A 23,250-nucleotide genomic window follows, 5' to 3' on the forward strand; every position below is an offset into this window, starting at 1 on the left:
ACACCAAACAATGGCGTCCGGCTATGCCATAGACGGAAGCCTAGTGGGTCCTGACAACGTCAGGACCCACTATGCTTGCTGTCAGTGAGTAGCTGACAGTTCTAATACACTGCACTACGCATGTAGTGCAGTGTATTAGAATAGCGATCAGGGCCTCCTGCCCTCATGTCCCCTAGTGGGACAAAGTAATAAAGTTAAAAAAAAGTTAAAAAAAGATGTGTAAAAATAAGAAAATAAAAGATTTAAAAGTAATAAAAGTAAAAATCCCCCCTTTTCCCTTATCAGTCCTTTATTATTAATAAAAATATATAAACAAACAAATAAACTATACATAATTGGTATTGCCGCGTCCGTAACGGCCTGAACTACAAAATAATTTCATTATTTATCCCGCACGATGAACGCCGTAAAATAAAATAATAATAAACCGAACCACAATCACAATTCTTTGGTCACTTCACCTCCCAAAAAATGGAATAAAAAGAGATCAAAAAGTCGCATGTACCTAAAAATGGTACTGATCAAAACTACAGTTCGTTACGCAAAAAATAAGTCCTCGCACGGCTTTATTGATTGAAAAATAAAAACGTTCTGGCTCTTAGAATAAGGTAACACAAAAAGTAAATGATTGTTTACAAAACGTATTTTATTGTGCAAACGCCATAAGACATAAAAAAAAACTATAAACATCTGGTATCACCGTAATCGTATCGCCCCGAAGAATAAAGTGAATATGTCATTTATAGCGCACGGTGAACGCTGTAAAAAAAATAGAATAAAAAAATAATAGTAGAATTGCTGTTTTTTAGTCACCACGCCACCTAAAAATAGAATAAAAACTGATCAAAAAGCCGCATGCACCCCATGAAAACTACAATGGATTCCTCAAGGGGTCTAGTTTCCAAATTGGGGTCACTTTTGGGGGGTTCCCAATGTTTTGGCACCACAAGACCTCTTCAAACCGGACATGGTGCCTAATAAAAAAGAGGCCTCAAAATCCACTAGGTGCTCCTTTGCTTCGGAGGCCGGTGCTTCAGTCCATTACCGCCCGAGGGCCACATGTGGGATATTTCTAAAAATTGCAGAATCTGGGCAATACGTATTAATTTGCGTTTCACTGATCCTTTTGTGTTATAAAAAAAATGGTATAAAGAGGATTTTCTGACAAAAAAAAATATGTAAATTTCACCTCTACTTTGCTCTAAATTTCTGTGAAACACCTAAAGGGTTCATAAACTTTCTAAATGCTGTTGTGAATACTTTGAGGGGTCTAGTTTCTAAAATGGGGTATTTCATAGGGGTTTCTAATATATGGGCCCCTCAAAGCAACTTCAGAACTGAACTGGAACCTAAAAAAATAAATAAATGAGGCACTACTTCATTTCTTACATTATACTGATAATGAGCCGTGCCCACCCCGAGATGACCCCAGTTTTGACCGTTTATATAAATGGAGACCCCTATTAGACCGTTTCAGTGCCCGGTTTTCCCAAGCATACACCCCCGAGAAGTGTATTTCTATTGATGAGTCCCTGTTACATTTTAAAGGGAGGGTTCAATTCCGCAAGTACCTGCCGGGTAAGAGGGCAAGGTATGGCGTGAAGATGTATAAGCTGTGAGAGTGCATCAGGGTATACCTACAGATTTAGGATATATGAAGGAAAGGCCACCCCCAAACCAGACTGCATCCTGGACTACAATAGGTACATGGGAGGGATGGACTTGTAAGATCAAATCCTGAAGCCCTACAGCGCCATGCGGTGTGGTATAAGAAGCTGGCCGGGCACATCATACAGATGGCTTTGTACAATGCGTACGTGCTACGTCGATGTGCAGGCCAGACGGGAACTTTCCTGGAATTTCAAGAGGTGATTATCAAGAACCTAATCTTTAGGGACCAAGAAGGGGGGGGGGCACCCAGTACTTCTGGAATCGGGGCCACACGCATCGTACCAGGGCGGCAACACTTTCCAGGGGAAGTTCCCCAAACTGGCAAGAAGGGAAAAAGTCAAAAGAGGTGCAAAGTCTGCTATAAGAGGGCGATAAGGGATGACACAATATATCAATGTGACACGTGTCCCGAATAACCAGAGCTCTGTATGAAAGAGTGTTTTAAAATTTATCATACATCCCTTGGTTTATAATTTACCCCAATTTTACTTACCCTGATGCCCTCCGCACAGCTTATCCCCCCTCGTCTTTCCCCTCTGAGCCCTGCTGTGTGCCCAGGCAGCTGATAACATCCACATGTAGGGTATTACCATACCCGGGAGAACCCACATTACAGTTTATGGGGTGTAGGTCTCCGGTCAAAATGCTCACTACACCTCTAGATGAATGCCTTAAGGGTGTCGTTTTTAAAATGGGGTCAATTCTTGCGGGTTTCAACTGTACTGGTACCTCAGGGGCTTCTGCATACATGACTTCGCACTAGAAAATCCCCAGTAGGCCAAATGGTGGTCCTTTCCTTCTGAGCCCTCCCATGGGCCCAAACGGCAGCTTATCACAACAAATGGGGTATTGCGGCCCTCAGAACAAATTACGCAACAGAATGGGGTATTTTGTTTCTTGTGAAAATAAGAATTTTTGAGCTAAAATGACATATTATTGGAAAAAATATATATTTATTTAATTCCCAGCCCAATTCAAATAAGTTCTGTGAAGAAACTATGGGGTCTAAATGGTCACATTCCCCATAAATGAATTCCTTGAGGGGTGTAGTTTCCAAAATGGGGTCATTTGTGATTGGTTTCTATTGCTTTGATAGCTCTGGGGCTCTGCAAATGCGACATGGCACCCGAAAACCAATCCAGCAATTTCTGGACTCCAAAGAACACACAGCGCTCCTTTCCTTCTGAGCCCTCCCATGGGCCCAAACGGCAGTTTATCACCACAAATGGGGTATTGCCGCACTCAGGACAAATTGGGCAACAAAATGGAGTATTTTATTTCTTGTGAAAATAAGAATTTTTGAGCTAAAATGACATATTATTTGAAAAAATATATATTTATTTAATTCCCAGCCCAATTCAAATAAGTTCTGTGAAGAAACTATGGGGTCTAAATGGTCACATTACCCATAAATGAATTCCTTGAGGGGTGTAGTTTCCAAAATGGGGTCACTTTTGGTGGGTTTCCATTGCTTTGATACCCCTGAGGCTCTGCAAATGCGACATGGCACCCGAAAACCAATCCAGCAAAATCTGGACTCCAACAAACATATAGCGCTCCTTTCCTTCTGTGCCCTCCCATGGGCCCAAACGGCAGTTTATCACCACAAATGGGGTATTGCTGCACTAAGGACAAATTGGGCAACCAAATGGGGTATTTTGTTCCCTGTGAAAATAAGAAATTTTGATCACAAATGACATTTTATTGGAAAAAATGACATTTTTTTCATTTCACATCCCAATTCAAATACGTGCTGTGAAAAAACTGTGCGGTCAAAATGGTAACAACAACCATAAATTAATTCCTTGAGGGGTGTAGTTTCCAAAATGGGGTCACTATTGGGGCATTCCTACTGTTTTGGCACCTCAACACCTCTTCAAACCTGGCATGCTGCCTAAAATATATTCTAATAAAAAAAGAGGACTCAAAATGCACTAGGTGCTTCTTTGCTTCTAGGGCTTGTGTTTTAGTCCACGAGCGCAGTAGGGCCACATGTGGGACATTTCTAAAAACTGCAGAATCTGGACAATACATATTTAGTAGTGTTTCTCTGGTAAAACCTTCTGTGTTACAGAAAAAAAAATGAATAAAATTGAAATTCCGCAAGAAAAATGAACTTTGCAAAGTTCACCTCCACTTTGCTTTAATTCCTGTGAAATGCCTGAAGGGTTAAAAAACTTTCTAAATGCTGTTTTGAATACTTTGAGGGGTCTAGTTTTTAAAATGGGGTGTTTTATCAGGGTTTCTAATACATAGGCCCCTCAAAGCCACTTCAGAACTGAACAGGTACCTTAAATAAAAGGCATTTGACATTTTCTTAAAAATATGAGAAATTGCTGTTTATGTTCTAAGCCTTGTAACGTCCAAGAAAAATAAAAGAATGTTCAAAAAACTATGCCAATCTAAAGTAGACATATGGGAAATGTGAACTAGTAACTATTGTGGGTGGTATAACCGTCTGTTTTACAAGCAGATGCATTTAAATTCTGAAAAATTCAATTTTTTCAAAATTTTCTCAAAATTTTGCAATTTTTCACCAATAAACACTGAATATATCGACCAAATTTTACCACGAACATGAAGCCCAATGTGTCACGAGAAAACAATCTCAGAATCGCTTGGGTAGGTTTAAGCATTCCCACGTTATTACCACATAAAGTGAAATATGTCAGATTTGAAAAATGGGCTCTGAGCCTTAAGGCCAAAACTAGGCTGCGTCCTTAAGGGGTTAAGGTCAGGTATCTGGGACAAGTCCGCAATAGAAAGCCACTCTGATCCACAGAGGAAATGAGAAGCTCTAAACTTGCCCGAGGCAAACCAAGTCTGGAAGATTGGATCTTCCAGGCTCAAAGAGAAAAGTTGGTTCCCCAAAATAGGATACATTGAAGACGGAACAGGGAGTAGAGACGATCGCACAGAAGAGATAGAACAGCACAATATTGTAAGGCCAATGGTGGGGTGTTGGCGCAGAGATTTAAGACGAGTGCAGTCTAACCATGGAAGAACCGAAAGAGGAATCCCAGAAAAGCTTTGTTCCAGACATACCCACGGTTTAAAACAAGCGTGCCTACAGCAGTCTACGGTCCGCGAGAGGTGTGAGGCAATATAGTATGCCCTAATGTCAAAAAAAGCTAGACCTCCTGAAGATATAGATCTACAAAGAAGTGTGCGTTTAAGTCTAGGTGATTTGCCAGCCCAGATAAATGAAATTTACAAGGAATTGACTGCTTTAAAAAATGGGAGAGGAATGGCTATAGGCAGAGCTTGAAACAGGTATAAGAGCATGGGAAGAGTATTCATTTTGAAGATGGTGCAACGACCCATCCACGTAAAAGTCCCCTGGCTTAGTCAAGAAAAATAAAAGATCGTCCGCATAGGCTGCAACTTTATTATCCGTCATGTTCACCATTAGCCCAGCAATGTCAGGATTAGATCTAATAGTCCTGAGAAAAGGTTCTAAGGACAAAACAAAAATTAAGGGGCATAGAGGGCAACCCTGTCTGGTCCCGTTGGAAATTAAAAACTCGTCAGAGAGAATGCCGCTCACACGGACCCTAGCAGAAGGACACAAAGACATAATCCATGTCATCATATGGGGCTTGAGGCCGAGGCGAAGAAGGGTTTCTTCCATGTACGTCCAATTAACGACATCTCCCAACAACGGAGCCAAACGAACAGAAAGAATCTTGCCAAAGAGCTTAATATCTGCGTTGAGGAGGGAAATTGGTCTATAACTAGCACATTGGGAGGGATCTTTACCCAATTTAGGAATCACGGCTATATGCGCTCTTAAAGCAACAGGAGGGATGGTGGAGGTGGAAAGAGAATTTAATGAAACCGAAAAATGCGGGCTCAAAGTGTCTAAAAATCTTTTACAGTACGGAAGCGTAAATCTGTCAGGTCCGGGAGGTTTACCAGACTTAGAGTGTTTAAGGGCATAAGACAACTCCTGTATGGAGATCGGGGTTTCCAAGGCGGCGATGGATTCATATGAAAGGGAGGGAAGACCAGAGTCCGCAATGTAGGCTTTAATGCTTGATCAGAAGTTTCTAGAGAGCGTGGCCGCATTAGAGGAGTCAATATTATATAAAGAGGCATAGAAGTCTCGAAAATCTGTGGCAATCTCCAACGGAAGACGGGCCCGAGGACGGGAGGGGGGCGATATTGACGGTACAAAAGTGTGTGTCTGTTGAATATGCAAATCCCTAGCAAGAGATTTACTGCATTTGTTTCCATACTCATAAATATGACGGTTACACTTAGAGAGAGTAGCTTTAGCCTTGAACAACAGAAGAGTTCTAAGGTCTTCCCGCTTCTGAAGCAGGACAATCTTACAGTCTGGGTCACGGGAACGTTTATGAGAGGTTTCTAGGAATCTCAGATATAAGAGATAGAATGGCTGCGGAACATTCCCTTTTTAACCGAGCACCATACTTGATAAACGTGCCTCGGACGACACATTTATGAGCCTCCCAAATGACTCAAGGGTTAATGTCACCCGTGGCGTTAAATGTGAAATAGTCATCTAGGGAACGTTGGATATCTGTTGTGACGACCGTGTCGCTAAGAAGGGAGGAATTCAATTTCCATTGAGACTGGAACGGAAGCAGAGAATGAAGAGAGAAGGTGAGCATAGCGAGTACATGGTGAGAGAAGGTGATCGGATCGATATCAACCGATTTGAGAGAATGGAGAGATTGATGCTTAATAAAAAAGAGGTCAAGTCTGGAATATGTGTCATGCGCTGGGGAGTAGAAGGAGAAATCCTTGTCGGATGGGTGAAGAAGACGCCAGGTGTCAATGAGATGGTGTTTATGCAAAGACCGTTTAATGCGGTGAAGGTGGGAAAGTGAAAGCGCAGATGATCCGGTAGAGACGTCAAAAACAGGATCCAATGCGACATGGAAATCTCCGCCCAGGACAATGGTACCCTCCCCAAACTCCTCAAGGGCTTCTAAGAAACCAATAAGAGCCGAACCTTGACTCACATTAGGTAAATAGAAAGAGACAAAAGTATATACCTGAGATGCGATAGAGCCTTTAAGCATAAGCATTCGTCCCATACCATCACTACGAGAATCCAGAAATTCCCACGGAAGGGATCTGGAGATAAGAATGCTCGTCCCCCTAGATTTTGGGTCAGGTGTGTAGCTATGATAAGCATGGGGTGTCACGTTGGGTTCGTGGACCCACTGGGCCAAACCGCCTTGGCGATATGGCAGCTGGCCAACAGGGCACAGGTCAAAGTCTATAGTTCGTATAGGGTACCTGTGGCAGCTCAGACAGTAACAAGGCAGGCTCGGCTGGGACTAGGCAGCAGGTAGACATCAGGTATGGAGTAGCAGGCGTAGATACATCACAGCATGACTACAGCACAGCACGGCACTTGACCAGGATAGCACAGGATACAGGAACAGGGAACACTGGAAAACACTAGGAGACCATTTGCTTAGACAAACTAGGATATGACAAACAATGCTCAGGCAAGGATCAGAAGGGCAGAGGCTTTCATATAGTCCAGGAAATCATGTGAGTTGATGATGATGATTGTTTTCATGTGCGTTCTGGCCCTTTAAGAGTGGGCACGAGCGTGCACACGCACCCTATGGGACACAGCGGACCGGAGCGGAAGTGAGCGACAGGTATAACCTATTTTTTTCCTTTTTACGGGTCGTGCTCCCATACTTTATATTGACCGCGATTACGGGCACGGTCATGTGCATGGGGCCTGAGAGTTAATAAATTATTCCACCAGGAGGAAATGATATAAAATAAAAAATCAAACAATACTCACCAGTTAACTCCCCCGCTGCTTCAGCACCAATGGTCCCCACCACTCCGGCAGGGATTAGGTCACGTTCATCATTCACGTGACCACTGAAGCCAATCACAGGCCTTAGCGGTCACATGCTATACATGAAGGCATCACTGCTGAGGCCAGTGATTGACGGCAGCGGTCACGTAAACGATAAATGGGACATCATTGCTGCAGGAGCGACAGGTATAACCGGAGCATTGACGCTGGAGCAGCAGCAGAATTTAAAAGGTGAGTAATTTGCCTTTATTTTATAATATTTACTGCAGGTATTGAATTTTGAAAAATCTCATACACCTTTAAAAATTGCATGTGCCTCACCCACACAAACCATACACAGGACACATGCCGCACACATACGAATCACTCTTGACACATACAACACACCCACACACACACCACTTACATGCTGGACACATTCACCCACTCATGCTGGATACATGCAAGTGTCACACCTGCTGATGTCACACAATTATGACATACACTGTAGTAAATATATGCCAGATTTCTTTTGAGCAGCGCTGACCCCTGTAGAATCCAGGCAGGATGTCCTGCTGAGATAAAGATCCATCTTTAATATGGTAGCTCCGCCCCCTTTTGGCACCACGTGTTCAGAGCTACTCACTACTGAGGTCGGTCTGAGGGCAGAAAGCCCCCTCCCTCCCTTACATCCTTCAGGTCCCTGTGCAGCTGCTCAGTCCCATTTACTCAATCTTCCTTTTCCCTGATGCATTCCCAGCCGCTGACTTAAAATTAAGATAATCCGGCAGCTCCACTGATTGACTCCAGTAGCAGCTAACATTACTGGCATGTCGAGTGCAAGTCCAATGCAAGTCCAGTGCAAGTGGTGTTAGCTGCTGTTGGATTCACGATCTTAATTTTCAGAGTTAGGCCTCATGCACACTTCCGTCGGCCGTTGTACGGCCGCTAATGACGGATTAGTGAAACACGAACCGCACACGAATGGCTTCCGTGTGCAGCCCGTTGTTTCACGGACCAAATCAATGAAAAGGCTGCAACTGTTCCGTCAAAAATGGACAGGAGTACGACCTGTCCTATTTTTGTCGGAACGACCACACGGTTCCGTTAAAGCAACGGAAGTGTGCATGCCCCACTGAAATGAATGTGTCAGGGTGCTATCCGTTAAAAAAACGGATAGCACCCTGTGAAGGATAGTTTATTTGCTTATATTCTCTGTATGAAATTACATTATGAATTATCAAGCAGGATGCCGAATTACTAAAATAAGTATTCTCCACCTTGTAATGAACATTCCTCTATATAGTTCAAAGAAACATCTTAGTGTATTTTCGGGCGTTTTTCGGGCCGTAAACGCCCGAAAAACGGCCGAATAAAAATAATCATTTTTTGCGGCGTTTTTTTACGAGTAATAAAACGGCCGCGAAAAAAGAAGTGCAGGACACTTCTTGGGACATTTTTGGAGCCATGTTCCATAGACTCTAGTGAAAAAAGCTCCAAAAACGGACGTAAAAAACGCAGCAAAAAACGCAGCGAAAACCGAATTTGAATTATGTATTTGAAATATTCTTATGGTCTGCTATTGGCTGAATAAGGGTATGTTCACACGGCTTATTTACGGATGTAATTCGGGCGTTTTACGCCTCGATTTACGTCCGAAAATGCGGCTCGATAGCGTTGGCAAACATCTGCCCATTCATTTGAATGGGTCTTACGATGTTCTGTGCACACGGTCATTTTTTTTATGCCCCGCTGTCAAAAGGCGGGGCGTAAAAAATACGCCCGCATCAAAGAAGTGCCTGTCACTTCTTCAGACGTAAATGGAGCCGTTTTCCATGGACTCCATGGAAAACCAGCTCCATTTAACGTCCGTAATGGACGCAGCAAAAAGCGCCTCAACATGCCATTACGGCTGAAATTACGGTGCTGTTTTCTCCTGAAAACAGCCCCGTCATTTCAGCCGTTACGGACGCTGCCGTGTGAACATACCCTAATTGTCATATTGCCTCTGATTGGTTAACCTCAAGTCTACACCAGATTTGAATGATATTATTATAATTGAGTTTGGAAATAAACCCACAGAGGAGTTTTCTGAGCAAATCAGCAGCGTCTGTTTTTTTTTTCTCCTCTCTCGATATATATCGGTATGAAATATCCTGATTAGGATGCTGGATAAAGTGCCTGGCGTGAGTGTCTGTTGGAACACTCGTCTAAATTTCAGTCTAATTTTGAGCCATTGACTTCCACCACAACCCTGATGAAAAAAACTGAAGTGGGCATGAGGCCGTGGCAGAGATTGCATCAGGGAAAAGGAGGATTGTGTAAATAGCACAGAGCAGCTGAAAACCATGTACCTTTGCTGCACTTAGAAGGGGGCATCTGCCACTGTGCCGCCCACTTTAAAACACTGCAAGTTGCCGCCTGAGGCGATATGCTCATCTCGCCTCATGGCAGAAATGGCCCTGTGTGTGATTATATCAGAGAATGTCACTCTTTTCTTAACAGACTACAAAAACACTTGGAAGCCAAGCAGTAAATTGGAAGGACCATATTGGCCAGTCAAGAAGTTCTATCTACGATTGGATACAATTTATCAATGTCTAGAAAGAATTCAAGGTTGTGTGTGCATAACTTCATCTTGTACCCAATAGTAAAGGTATCCCGAGTATCCAGCTAAGTAATAAAGGTATTACTTAGGGGCCCCCTGGGCTGAATTTAGCGTGCTACATTGTTTTATCTATGATAAGTGCTTATATTTTAAACTGTTAGAATATGGTGTTAAAGACTTCAGTTTTTTTACCTATGGAGTACAGACTGCTCTGTGTCCTCTGATTTATACCCAGTGTAGGAATCTTGATGCCGAGTGGAAAACACGCAGATTTTTGTACAGCCGGAGTCATCTACCCTCTATAACTGCTCTCCGACAGTCTCCTATCAAGCCTCGTAACAACAAGTACTGGAAAACCTAGTTGAGCATATATTTTATTGTGACTGTACCCTTTACATTTTATCTTTATGTGTTTGTTAGTGTGCAAGTGATTTCAGAATTGGACTGTGTGATCTTCTATACAATTAATGTGTGTTGCTACAGGAAATTTTATTGGATATTGTTACTTTAAGAATTGTGGATTGATTCCTTTTTTACAGTTTAGTACCATTATATTGAAGTTTTGCCCTGTGGGTATAACCTTTGTGACCTTTGTCAAAAAAACTACAGTTTGCCCCACAAAAAACAAGCCCTACCACCATTCAATTGACAGAAAAATAAAAAAGGTAGGGCTCTCAGAATACGGTGAAACAAAACACATTTTTTTTTTAAATAAATATTTTTCTTTTGTAAAGATAGCACATCATAAAAAAAAAACTGTATATAGCATAGTGAAAGCTGTAAGAATAAAACCCCAAATATAATGTAGGAATCACAATTTTTTGTTCAGTTTCCCAGTACATTATATTGTACAATAAATGGTGTCATGAAAAACTACAGCCCGTTCCGCAAAAATCAAGTTCTCATGCGGCTATGTTGATGAAAAAATAAAGTTATGGCTTTTAGTAAGCAATGAAAATCCGAAAGATGTGTGGCACCAAGGGGGTAATTAATCTCAATATTGTATTGTTATTAAAGGGGTTTATCCAGCTACTAAAAATGTATGGCCTATCCTCAGGATAGGCCATCAATAGCTCATGGGTTGGGGTCCGAATTTCGGGACCCCCGCCAATCAGCCGTTTTGAAGCTGTTTGCTTCCCCTTCATTTCTTTTTGCTCACTGTGAGTTGCTGACATGCATTTAGTGGCGATTTACAGATATTGCAGCCAGGGGCGTAACTAGGAAATACTGTGCCCCATAGCAAACTCTTGACTGGCCCCCCCCCGGGTGCCACAAGCAGCACCCCTTATAAATAGTGCCCAAGGATAGAATATGCTATAAATGCCCCCTGTAGACAATGTTATATAGCCCCGGCTATAGACAGTGTCACACCCCATTTGTAGATAGCGCCCCCACTCCCCCCCCTTGTAGATAGTGCCATACAGCCCCCCTGTAGATATCGCCATAAAGCCCCCACCGTATATAGAGCTATACAGCTCCCACTGCATATAGTGCTACACAGCCCCCCTACCTTGTATATAGTGCCACACAACCCCCCCACCTTAGTAGATAGTGCAAAACATCCCCCCCCCCTTATTGGATAGTGCCACACACAGACCCCTGTTGATCGCGCCACACTCAGCCCCCTGTAGATAGAGCCACAGCCCTCCCCCTTGTAAATAGTGCCATACCGTTCCCCTTGTGTATAGTGCCACACAGCTCCCCCATGTGTATAGTGCCACACAGCTCTCCCTTGTGTATAGTGCCACACAGCCCCCACTTGTATATAGTGCCACACAGCTCCCCTTTGTGTATAGTGCCACAAGGCAATGGCGCATGAGTAATTAGCATATAGTGTGCTCCATTTTAAAAGTGGATTCTAAAGATTTTGCTGCATCTGAAAAAAACATACAAGGGAATGTATGGAAATATTGTCAGGTCATGTATATGGTGGCGGTTCAAGGGGTTAAAACTACCAGACAGGTTCCCATAAAATATACAACAAATTGAGAACAATTCCATCTGCCCTGCAATTTTGTTGTTACAAATATATCCTATATAATTACAGATCCAGAACCAAGCTCTGAGATATATACAGTACCACAACCAAGCTCAGTACATAAATACAGCACTAGAACAAAGCCCATACATATATACAGCACCAGAACCAAACTCAGTACATAAATACAGCACCAGAACCAACCTCAGTACATAAACACAGCACCAGAACCAACCTCAGTACATAAATACAGCACTAGAACAAAGCTCATTACATATATGCAATACCAGAAACAAGCTCAGTACATATATACAGCACCACAACAAAGCTCAGTACATAAATTCATCCCCAGAACCAAGCTCAGTACATATATACATCCCCAGAACCAAGCTCATTACATATATACAGCACCAAAAAAATATCATACGTATATACAGCACCAGAACAAAGCTCAGTACTTAAATACAGCATCAGAACTAAGCTCAGTACATATATACAACACCAGAACAAATACAGCTCAATTTAGTGCAACCCCTGCCGTATAGGTTTGTACGGCGTAAAACTACAGCTCCAAGCATGGCCCAAACAATGGTAAGTATATGCTGGGAGATGCTGTTTCACAAAAAAAATCATACCACCATCATCTCGCTGCAGATCATACAGTGACTACAGTTCTGATTAGAGGCAGAATAAACATTTACATTAAGTGACTCACCGGTGACATCTCAGATTCTAGTTCTTATTCTCCCTCTGGTCAAGACATCTATGATGGATTTTTCCTGGCCATGACCCATTTCTGCAGTTTTCCGCTCAGATGTTTTCAGCTTCTCACTTTTAAAACATTTCTGCACCTATAAATGAAGTTAAAATTCTCAACACCTCTAAATATAATAAAGCGCCAAACACTGCACCTCTAACTATAATAGCGCCATACACTGTGTTCCTGTTTATAATAGTACCATACACTGTGTCCCACACACACATTGTACCCCCCATAGATAGTGCCCCCATAGCCCCCTGTAGATAGTGACCCCCATAGAGCCTCTGTAGATAGTGCCCTACATAGAAGCCCCTCTATATCGTGTCCCACATACAGCCCTCTGTAGACAGTGCCCACATATGGACTCCGGAGCTGCAAGGCAATAGTGCTAACCACTGAGCCACCGTGCTGCCCTACATATAGCTTCTCCTATAGATAGTGCTCCCCGTATAGCCCACCTCTGTAGATAGTGTCTCACATATAGCTCCCCCTGTATATAGTGTCCCACATATAGCCCACCCCTGTAGACAGTGCCGTACATATAGCCCCCCTGTAGCTAGTGCCCCACAGGTAACCCACCCCTGTATATAGTGTCCCACATATAGCCCACCCCTATAGAAAGTGCACTAAAAATAGCTCCCCTATAGATAGTGATCTACACATAGCCCACACCTGTATAGAGTGTCTAACATATAACTCCCCCTGTATATAGTGCCCCACATATGGACCCCCCTGTAGATAGTGCCCCACATCCCCACATATAGACCCCCTGTATATAGTGTCCCACATCCCCACATATAGACCCCCCCCCTGTAGATAGTCGATTCAAATGACAGTCAGTATAATCTTCAAACCATCAACCGTTGGAGTATAATGCGAATTTTATTGAACAAATCTCCTAATGATAACAGATTTTTTTTAGAAGTAAAAAACTCAAAATGCACTGTTTCAAATTATTATGCACAACAGAGATCAAAACATTTTAAAGGTTGTAAAGAGAACTAAAATGGTAATTTGTTGAATTTGCAGCATCAGGAGGACATATTTACAGAAATCTAAAGCTCTTTCAATCAAAAAAAACTTAGCAGGCCAAGTTACATGTTAACATAGGACCCCTTCTTTGATATCACCTTCGCAATTCTTGCATCTATTGAATTTGGACAGTTTCTGCTTGAATAACTTTGCAGGATGTCAGAATAGCCTCCCAGAGCTTCTGTTTTGATGTGAACTGCCTCCCACCCTCATAGATATTTTGCTTGAGGATGCTCCAAAGGTTCTCTATAGGGTTGAGGTCAGGGGAACATGGGGGCCACACCATGAGTATCTCTCCTTTTATGCCCATAGCAGCCAATGACACAGAGGTATTCTTTGCAGCATGAGATGGTGCATTGTCATGCATGAAGATAATTTTGCTATGGAAGGCACGGTTCTTCTTTTTGTACCATGGAAGAAAGTGGTCAGTCATAAACTCTACGTACTTTGCAGAGGTCATTTTCACACCGTCAGGGACCCTAAAGGGGCCTACCAGCTCTCTCCCCATGATTCCAGCCCAAAACATGGCTCCGCCACCTCCTTGCTGACGTTGCAGCCTTGTTGGGGCATAGTGGCCATTCACCAACCATCCACTACTCCATCCATCTGGACCATCCAGGGTTGCACGGCACTCATCAGTAAACAACACGGTTTGAAAATGAGTCTTCATGTATTTTTTAGCCCCCTGCAACCGTTTCTGCATGTGAGCATTGTTTAAGGGTTGCCGAATAATAGCTTTATGCTCACTTGCAAACCTCTGGAGGATCCTACACCTTGAGGTTCGCGGGACTCCAGAGGCACCAGCGGCTTCAAATACCTGTTTGCTGCTTTGCAATGGCATTTTAGCAGCTGCTCTCCTAATCCTATTAATTTGTCTGGCAGAAACCTTCCTCATTATGCCTTTATCTGAACGAACCCGTCTGTGCTCTGACTCAGCCACAAATCTTTTCACAGTACGATGATCACGCTTAAGTTTTCTTGAAATATCCAATGTTTTCATGCCTTGTCCAAGGTATTGCACTATTTCACGCTTTTCGGCAGCAGAGAGATCCTTTTTCTTTCCCATATTGCTTGAAACCTGTGGCCTGCTTAATAATGTGGAACGTCCTTCTTAAGTAGTTTTCCTTTGATTGGGCACACCTGCCAAACTAATTATCACAGGTGTCTGAGATTGATTACAATGATCCAAAGAGCCCTAAGACACAATACCATCCATGAGTTTAATTGAAAAACTAATAATTAAATGTTTATGACACTTAAATCCAATGTGCATAATAATTTGGAACACAGTGTATATAGTGGCTCACATCTCCACATATATACCCCCCTGTATATAGTGGACCACATCCCCACATATAGACCCCCTGTAGATAGTGCCCCACATCCCCACATATAGACCCCCCCCTGTATATAGTGGCCCACATCCCCACATATAGACCCCCATGCAGATATTGCCCCACATATAGACACCCCTGTAGATAGTGCCCCACATCCCCACATATAGACCCCCCTGTACACAGTGGCCCACATCCCCACATATAGATAACCCCCCCTGTAGATAATGCCACTCACAGTTTTATTAGAAAAATACAGAAAACTTTACATACTCACATGATCCCGTTCCCGCGCCGTCCGATGGCAATGCAGATCTGCTCTCTTCTGAGCAGGTCTGCTGGAGCTGAACGACGCATGGTTCAAAGGCGCTGATTAGCAGGGCAGAATTACTTTCCCTGTCAATCAGCGCCTTTCAAGCACGGAAGCGTTGTTGAAAGGTGCTGATTGCCGGGGCAAGTCATTTTGCCCCACCAATCAGCATCATTGTTAGGCGTTGAATGGTAAGAACATGCCCGGCCATTCAGCGCTAATGCATGTATTTGTACCTGCGTGCTATAGACGCGGGTACAATTACTGCAAGACGGGTCGGCTGTCGCTAGCACCGGGGCCCCCTCCAGTGCTAGCGACGCCTATGGGCATGAGAAGACCTGTCCTGAGGATAGGCCATCAATTTTTAGTGACTGGAAAACCACTTTCAATTATGGCTTCTATTCCCTGTTTGTCGCATTGGTTCCCACCGCGTTTTCTGTGATTTTGTTATTGGCAGCCATCTTGCTTGCATCTTCTTCCTCTTCTTCTCTCAGAGGATGTGCTACTGCTTGCGTCCCCATGGCGAGTCACGCCACTAAAAAAAATCACAGGGCGTGGAGCCGTTCAGCAGGGAAGGTGTCTGTGCAGTGATGACGCACGTTTGCAGGAAGTGGGTCACGCCAGGAGTGAGTGACTTCTTCCTACAACATAAAAGTCTGGAGCTCACAGGGGGTCACCATTGCATTGCATGGCCCAATAGACCAGATGGAAACCATGATTTTTAAGAAAAAAAGGTAATAACACCACCAGTAGATGTTTTGGCATAATAGAAGTGATTAAGTACTGGAGAGCTTCTTTAAGTAGGAAAATCTGTTTGACAGATTTAGACATCCTGCTACTAAGATCTTCTTATGTTTTATTATTATATCTTAAAGGCATGGTGTCGCCCCAAAAACATGTTTTTTTTTTAAAATTTAAACATTTAGTGTGTGGGTGATAAAACATTGTTCAAATTTTTTTTATTTTTTTCGCGAGTCAGGAAATATTATACATTTTTTCAAATTTATAATACTACCCATTTTTGGTCACTAGATGGAGCTGTTTGGAGCTAGTTCCCAAAATTGCAGCATTGCAACATTGGGTTAAAAGCCAGGGGCGTAGCTAAAGGCTCATGGGCCCCGATGCAAAAGTCCTTCATGGGCCCCCCCCCCCAGTTAATGGCTGATGGCCCACAGCTTTCAGCTCAATTGCTGGGTCTCAGGGGCGTAGTTAAAGAGACTCTGTCACCACATTATAAGTGCCCTATCTCCTACATAAGGAGATCGGCGCTGTAATGTAGGTGACAGCAGTGCTTTTTATTTAAAAAAACAATCTATTTTTACAACTTTATTAGCGATTTTGGTTTATGCTAATGAGCTTTCTTAATGCCCAAGTGGGCGTGTTTTTACTTTAGACCAAGTGGGCGTTGTACAGAGGAGTGCATGACGCTGACCAATCAGCATCATGCACTCCTCTCCATTCATTTACACTGCGCTAGCGATATAGTTATATCACTATGTGCAGCTACATACACAAACCCTAACATTACTACAGTGTCCTGATAATGAATACACATGACCATCCAGCCTGGACGTCATGTGTACTCAGAATCCTGACACTTCTGAGTCTTTTCTGTGAGATTCCAGCAACGGATACGAAATCTCGCGAGATTACGAGGTAAACGAGATTTCGTTTCCCTTGCTGGAAATCTCACAGAAAAGATTCAGAAGTGTCAGGATTCTGAGTACACATGACGTGCAGGCTGGATGGTCATGTATATTCATTATCAGGACACTAGTAATGTTAGGGCTTGTGTATGTAGCTGCACATAGTGATATAACTATATCGCTAGTGCAGTGTAAATGAATGGAGAGGAGTGCATGATGCCGATTGGTCAGCATCATGCACTCCTCTGTACAACGCCCACTTGGTCTAAAGTAAAACACGCCCACTTGGGTATTAAGAAACTTATTAGCATAAAGCTAAAAATCACTCATAAAGTGGTTTAAAATAGATAGTTTTTCTAAATAAAAAGCATTACTGTCACCTACATTATAGCGCCAATCTCCTTATGTAGGAGATAGGGTACTAATATGAATGGTGTGGTTTGCTGCAAATTTCATAATCGCGGCAAAACCGCGACATTTTTGCCGCGATTACGAAAATCGCGGCAAAACCGCGCCATTTTTGCCGCGATTACGAAAATCGCAGCAAAACGCATGGTGAATTAAAAAAATGTAACTAACCCTACAGGAGTTGGGGTCAGGAGAGACAAGTAAAGAAGAGACAATGGGGGATGCAGGGAGAGAGGGGGTTAAGGAAGCGCTCACCAGGACCTGAGAGGTGGACGTGCCTTCTCTTCTGCCGACTCTGCTGCTGCTATACTGCGATAGAAGGACCTGATCGGTGGGCGTGGCTTCTGTTCCTCAAAGGCGAATCAGGTCACATGGGCATGACATCATTAAAGGTCCTTCAGCAAACGGCATCTGTCCAACTTTAATGCTGCTTATGCAGCGTTTTTACATAAGTAACCTCACGAAAATGTGGTGGGGGGGGCCGTGGGCCCCCCAGGCTTCAGGGCCCGGTCGCAATTGCGACCGCTGCGACCCCTATAGCTACGCCACTGTTAAAAGCTATCGCTCTAGTGAGCGCTCAGCATCCCCCCCTCCTTTATCCTGGCTAGTGCCGGGATAAACGAGGGGTTTGAAAGGTTTAACCTCCTACACTGTGTGTCGCCATTTTTTGAGGTAACCCACAGTGTAGTAGGTTTACATGCAGTAGTAAACACACACAAACACTAACATACATTGAAATCGCTTACCTGCTCCTGCCGCCGCGGCCCGTCCGCTCCCTTTGCTGCCGCTGTTCCATGTGCACTTGTCCGGAAGCCGCGACCGGAAGTAGTAATATTACTGTCCGGCCGCGACTTCCGGTCCACAGGAAAATGGCGCCGGACGGCGCCAATTTCGAATAGGACTGTGTGGGAGCGGCGCATGCGCAGTTCCCACACAGACGCCGTACACGGCAGTCAATGGGACGGGAGCCGTTCGCAGTCCCTATGGGACTGTGGCTGCCGTATTCCATGTCTGTGTGTGTCGTTAATCGACACACACAGAAATGGAACAAAAAATGGCAGCCCCCGTAGGGAAGAAAAAGTGTGAAAAAAAGAAACAGTAAAACACAAACACACAAATGAAAATAAACGTTTATATTAAGGCACTAACATCTTTAACATATAAATAAAATATTTGTGATGACACTGTTCCTTTAAGAAGTCTACCAGAAATCCCAGAAGTAATTACAATTGACAGCAGTTGCAGTTAAGTAAATAGATTTATTGCTGTTTACCCATAGATTACAGTAGCAGTCAAACTCGTGCATGTGGTGGATGGCTCTGGGGAGTATAAGTAAGGGTGTAACTGGGAATGACTGAGCCCCATAGCAAACTTTTGACTGGGACCCCACCTCCCCTAGATGCCACACACAGCCCCCCGTGTAGATAGTTCCCCCTGTAGATGGTGCCCCCCTGTAGATTGTGCCTTACAGCCCCCCTGTAGACAGTGCTATACAGCCCCCCTGTAGACAGTGCTATACAGCCCCCCTGTAGACAGAGCTTTACAGCCTCTCTTGTTGATAGTGTCACACCCCACTTCTAGATAGCGTCATTCAGCCCTCCTGTAGATAATGCTATACAGCCCCCCTGTAGACAGTGCTATACAGCCCCCCCCTGTAGACAGTGCTATACAGGCCCGCTTGTAGATAGTGCTATACAGCCCCCCCCCCCCCCCCCCCGTAGATAGCACCATACAGCTCTCCCTGTAGATAGCACCATACAGCCCCCTGTAGATAACGCCATACAGAACCCTGTAGGTATCGGCATACAGCCCCTGTAGATATCGCCATACAGCTCCCCCTGTAGATAGCGCCATGCAGCCCCCCTGTAGATAGTGCCATACAGCCCCGCTGTAGATAGAGCCATACAGCCCCCCCTGTAGATAACGTCATATGTCATACCCTGTAGATAGCGCCATATAACCCCCTGTAGATAGCGTCCTAAGGACGCAGATACTATTGAATGTGGCCTTGCTACCACTGTAGCAGCCATGGCGGCACCACCGGGCATGGAAGGGCTTGTGATGGCGGGCGGCACAGGCCCCCTCATGGCGCGGGCCCCGTAGCAGCCGCTATGGCTGCTACAGTGGTAATTACGCTACTGAGTATTAGGTTAGGTTGAACCTTATTAGGGCCTTTTGCTAAGTTTCTCTACATTTTATTTGTCATTGGAGCCAACATAAGGCCATTACTGACTAATGTATTACATTCCTCACCACGAATTATTGCAAAAATACAATCCAGCATATATTTTGTAGTTCGGTTGCAGAAATCGGACTTGTTTAGTCCTTGTTCTGATATTGTTCAAAGACAATAAGCCAATTTTAACAGAAAGGTAACAGGAGTAATAACATCAGCAAAGTGTTAAACAAATAGATACTTTTGTTGCATAAGACTCAAATGTCTCTAAAGACATTATGTTTTTTATTTTTTGTGTGCTTGGTACCCAGAAAAATATGCTGTTCCCCAAGCACTAATGGGCACTGTGTAATTCCCTGTCTTACGTAACATAAAATTATGCTGGAGAATAACACTGGTCAATTATTATTACAAATGTATTTGGTTCTTTTTCCCAATATACAATGAAAGACACTGTGGAATCACTAAGGGATTATCTTCTACGTATTCATTAATATAAAATGTCCATAAATCTAACATCTTCTTTTATTCAAAGGAGCAAGTAAGAATTTCTAAAACCTACAGGTAAGTATGGGGTTTACACTGTTCTTCATGACTAGCTGCAAAGGCACCCATAATGAGAAATTCTTAAAAATTACATTGTTAGTCACAGCATATCAGATTCACAGTTTACCAGGGGGTTCCAATAACATTATGGAAAAATTATGAGTTCAACATTGATGCTGATATTCTGAAAAAAAGTTCATCTATTTAAGTATATATAGCTTTCCTAGGAATTTTTTATTTTTATTTTTAACAGTGAATTTCTGCCACTGTAGAAAGCTGCAAATAGAGATTTATAAGACACACCTGGCCCCAAAAAAGTTATTTACAAAAATTACAGGAGCCACTTATTCAATAACAATGAATTTTAGCCTACTGTTCTTGGAGTTTAGTTGAGGAGATGGGAATTGGATAATCTATAAAATAACAACAATAATAATAATAATAATAATAATAATAATAATAATAATTCATCCACAAATATAAAGGATTATTTCAGTTTTACTCTGTACTATCCACAATGAGCTATATAACTAATTTCTCTGCAACTAATCTTCACTACTACTATAATTCATGTATGGAACTATTTAATCCAGATGTCCATACATTATCTGATAATATTTAATCCAGACGTTCTAACTTCATTGGCTGGAGTTCATAACATCTTGACCAACTGTGGGTCAATATTATTTTGTTAAAAGGTCCCTCATATAATCTTAATGAAACACCTAAATACTAATTAGGAATTAATTATGGAAAGTATTCCATAGCAGACAGGAAACAGTGATTCTTTTTAAGTGAATGGGCTGTATTGCAGTTCTCAGCACATCGTGTTTTCCAGGGGCATTTCTTTGCTGGATTACACTATGAATGAGCAGCAGAGCTCAAACTGGCCATACATTAGCGATTTTAGACGGCTGTTCTGTAGACTACTTTTTTGGTCTGTGAAATTAGAACAACAAATCGCCGATCTATATTTGCCTTGATCCATGGCCTGGTCTGGGCTTCTACTAATGGGATGCAGATTTGTAGTTTGCCATGAACGACTTTGCAAGGACTGTATCCAACAACAACTGAAATATATTCAACAGGGCAGATCAAGTTTTCCACAGATATCTGCTTACGGACAGTGTCACTCTTCTTCCCACGAAAAGGCAATGACACTTGGCAGAAAATAGTCTAAATCGGTCTCTTCGGCCCCTTAAATTTTTTAGTGTATGGCCAGCTTTAGCTAGTGCTGCAGCCTCTATACTTAAATTCTCAAAATCTAGAGTTCTTTCGTTGTGTGGAAAATATAGAAATGAGCTTATCAACTGAACTAAGCAAAAGCAATCTTCAGTAGAGATATAAATGCATGTTCTCCACAACCAGCAATGTGTACATGGAGCATGGCTTTAGTAAGTACATTGCACATATGCCATAATATACTTTGACCCAAATACAGGAGTATGATAGAAACGCAGATAGAAATTAAAATGTTTACCTAAAAATATAGAGGACAAAAAAACCTGTAGAGACATAGATACAGTACATAAATATACAAAGTTTTCTTTTTTACATTATTGTTTTTTTATGTATATGTTATAAAGCAAAGCAAAAAGAAAGTTACAGTACAATGAATCCAAAGAGAACAAAGCCTTCACACCCCACTCACAAGTAACAAAGTGTAGACAATATGCCTGCATGATATCCATGAATATTCATCAGCTGATGTAGTATGCACGTACATATAATAAAAAATTTGTGAGTAATGCTAAGTCGTCATTTTTCACGTGAAAGTTATTTTTCTTATGTACATGGACATTTTGTGTTTTGCAGGTTTTGTAAAATGGCAACCAAAATGAATCAGACTTCGTCTATGCAATTTCTCCTTGTAGGGCTTTCCCACTATCCATATCTGCAGCCTCTCTTCTTTATAATATTTTTATTGATCTACATGATGGCATTTACAGGGAATATTCTGATAGCTGTAGTTATTAGTTCTGATCCTCGACTGCACACGCCAATGTACTTCTTTCTCATTAATCTTTCAATTTTAGATATTTGTTGTACAACAGCTGCTATCCCTAAGATGCTCCAGATACTTGTTATAGATAAAAAGGCCATCTCCTACTCTGGCTGCATTTCACAATTATATATTTTTACTGCAGCTCTGAGTACTGAGCTGATTCTTCTGACAGTAATGGCTTATGACAGATATGTGGCAATCTGTTTCCCTTTACGTTACAAGACAATCATGAGCAGAACAGCCTGTGTATGTTTGGCTGGGGCTGCCTGGATCCTGGGTTCCGTGAACTCAATGACACATACATGCCTTATATTAAAACTCTCCTTTCAGGAAACAAATATTATTGATCATTTTTTCTGTGAGATTCCACCAGTACTAAAGTTGGCAAATTCTGACACATATATCAATGATGTTGTCATTGTGGCGTCTGATGTGCTGTTGGGAATGATTTGCTTCATATTGACTGTTATTTCATATACATATATCATTTCCACTATTATGAAAATTAAATCTGCCGAGAAGAAAAAAAAGGCCTTCTCCACCTGTGCCTCTCACCTCACAGTAGTGACTATCTTCTATGGTGGTGTAATCTATACATATGTGCGACCTGCATTCAGCAACCAGTTGGAAGCTGATAAAGTTGTATCTGCTCTTTATGCCATAGCATCTCCAGTATTGAACCCTATTATATATAGCCTGAGAAACAAAGAGGTGATTAATGCTATCAATAAAACATTTGCCAGGAAAACATCATGGCATAAGTGAGAGATCGCTTGTTAATGATCCACATCATCTGTGCATTCAACGATATAATAAAATTGTGTAATATTAAAGCAAATCATGTTATTTACAGACTTTCTCAGTGTTGTATATGTTCGTGGTTTCTCTGCCTAAAATCAGAATTTCACATATGTGTTATATTTCTGCTTCATGGCAAGAGCACGTTGTAAAGATCAAAGTCATATAGTTTCATAATGAAATT

General features: G+C 42.4%; 1 protein-coding gene across 1 annotated transcript; it reads left to right on the forward strand.

Annotated features, from left to right (window-relative positions):
- Positions 1 to 22,088: 22,088 nt before the first annotated feature.
- Positions 22,089 to 23,033, forward strand: LOC142743122 (olfactory receptor 13G1-like). Its single transcript, XM_075853579.1, has one exon. It carries the CDS (start codon positions 22,089 to 22,091, stop codon positions 23,031 to 23,033), a length of 945 nt encoding a protein of 314 aa, XP_075709694.1.
- The last annotated feature ends 217 nt before the right edge of the window (positions 23,034 to 23,250 follow it).

Source organism: Rhinoderma darwinii, chromosome 1 (assembly GCF_050947455.1).
Source record: "Rhinoderma darwinii isolate aRhiDar2 chromosome 1, aRhiDar2.hap1, whole genome shotgun sequence".
NCBI lineage: Eukaryota > Metazoa > Chordata > Amphibia > Anura > Rhinodermatidae > Rhinoderma > Rhinoderma darwinii.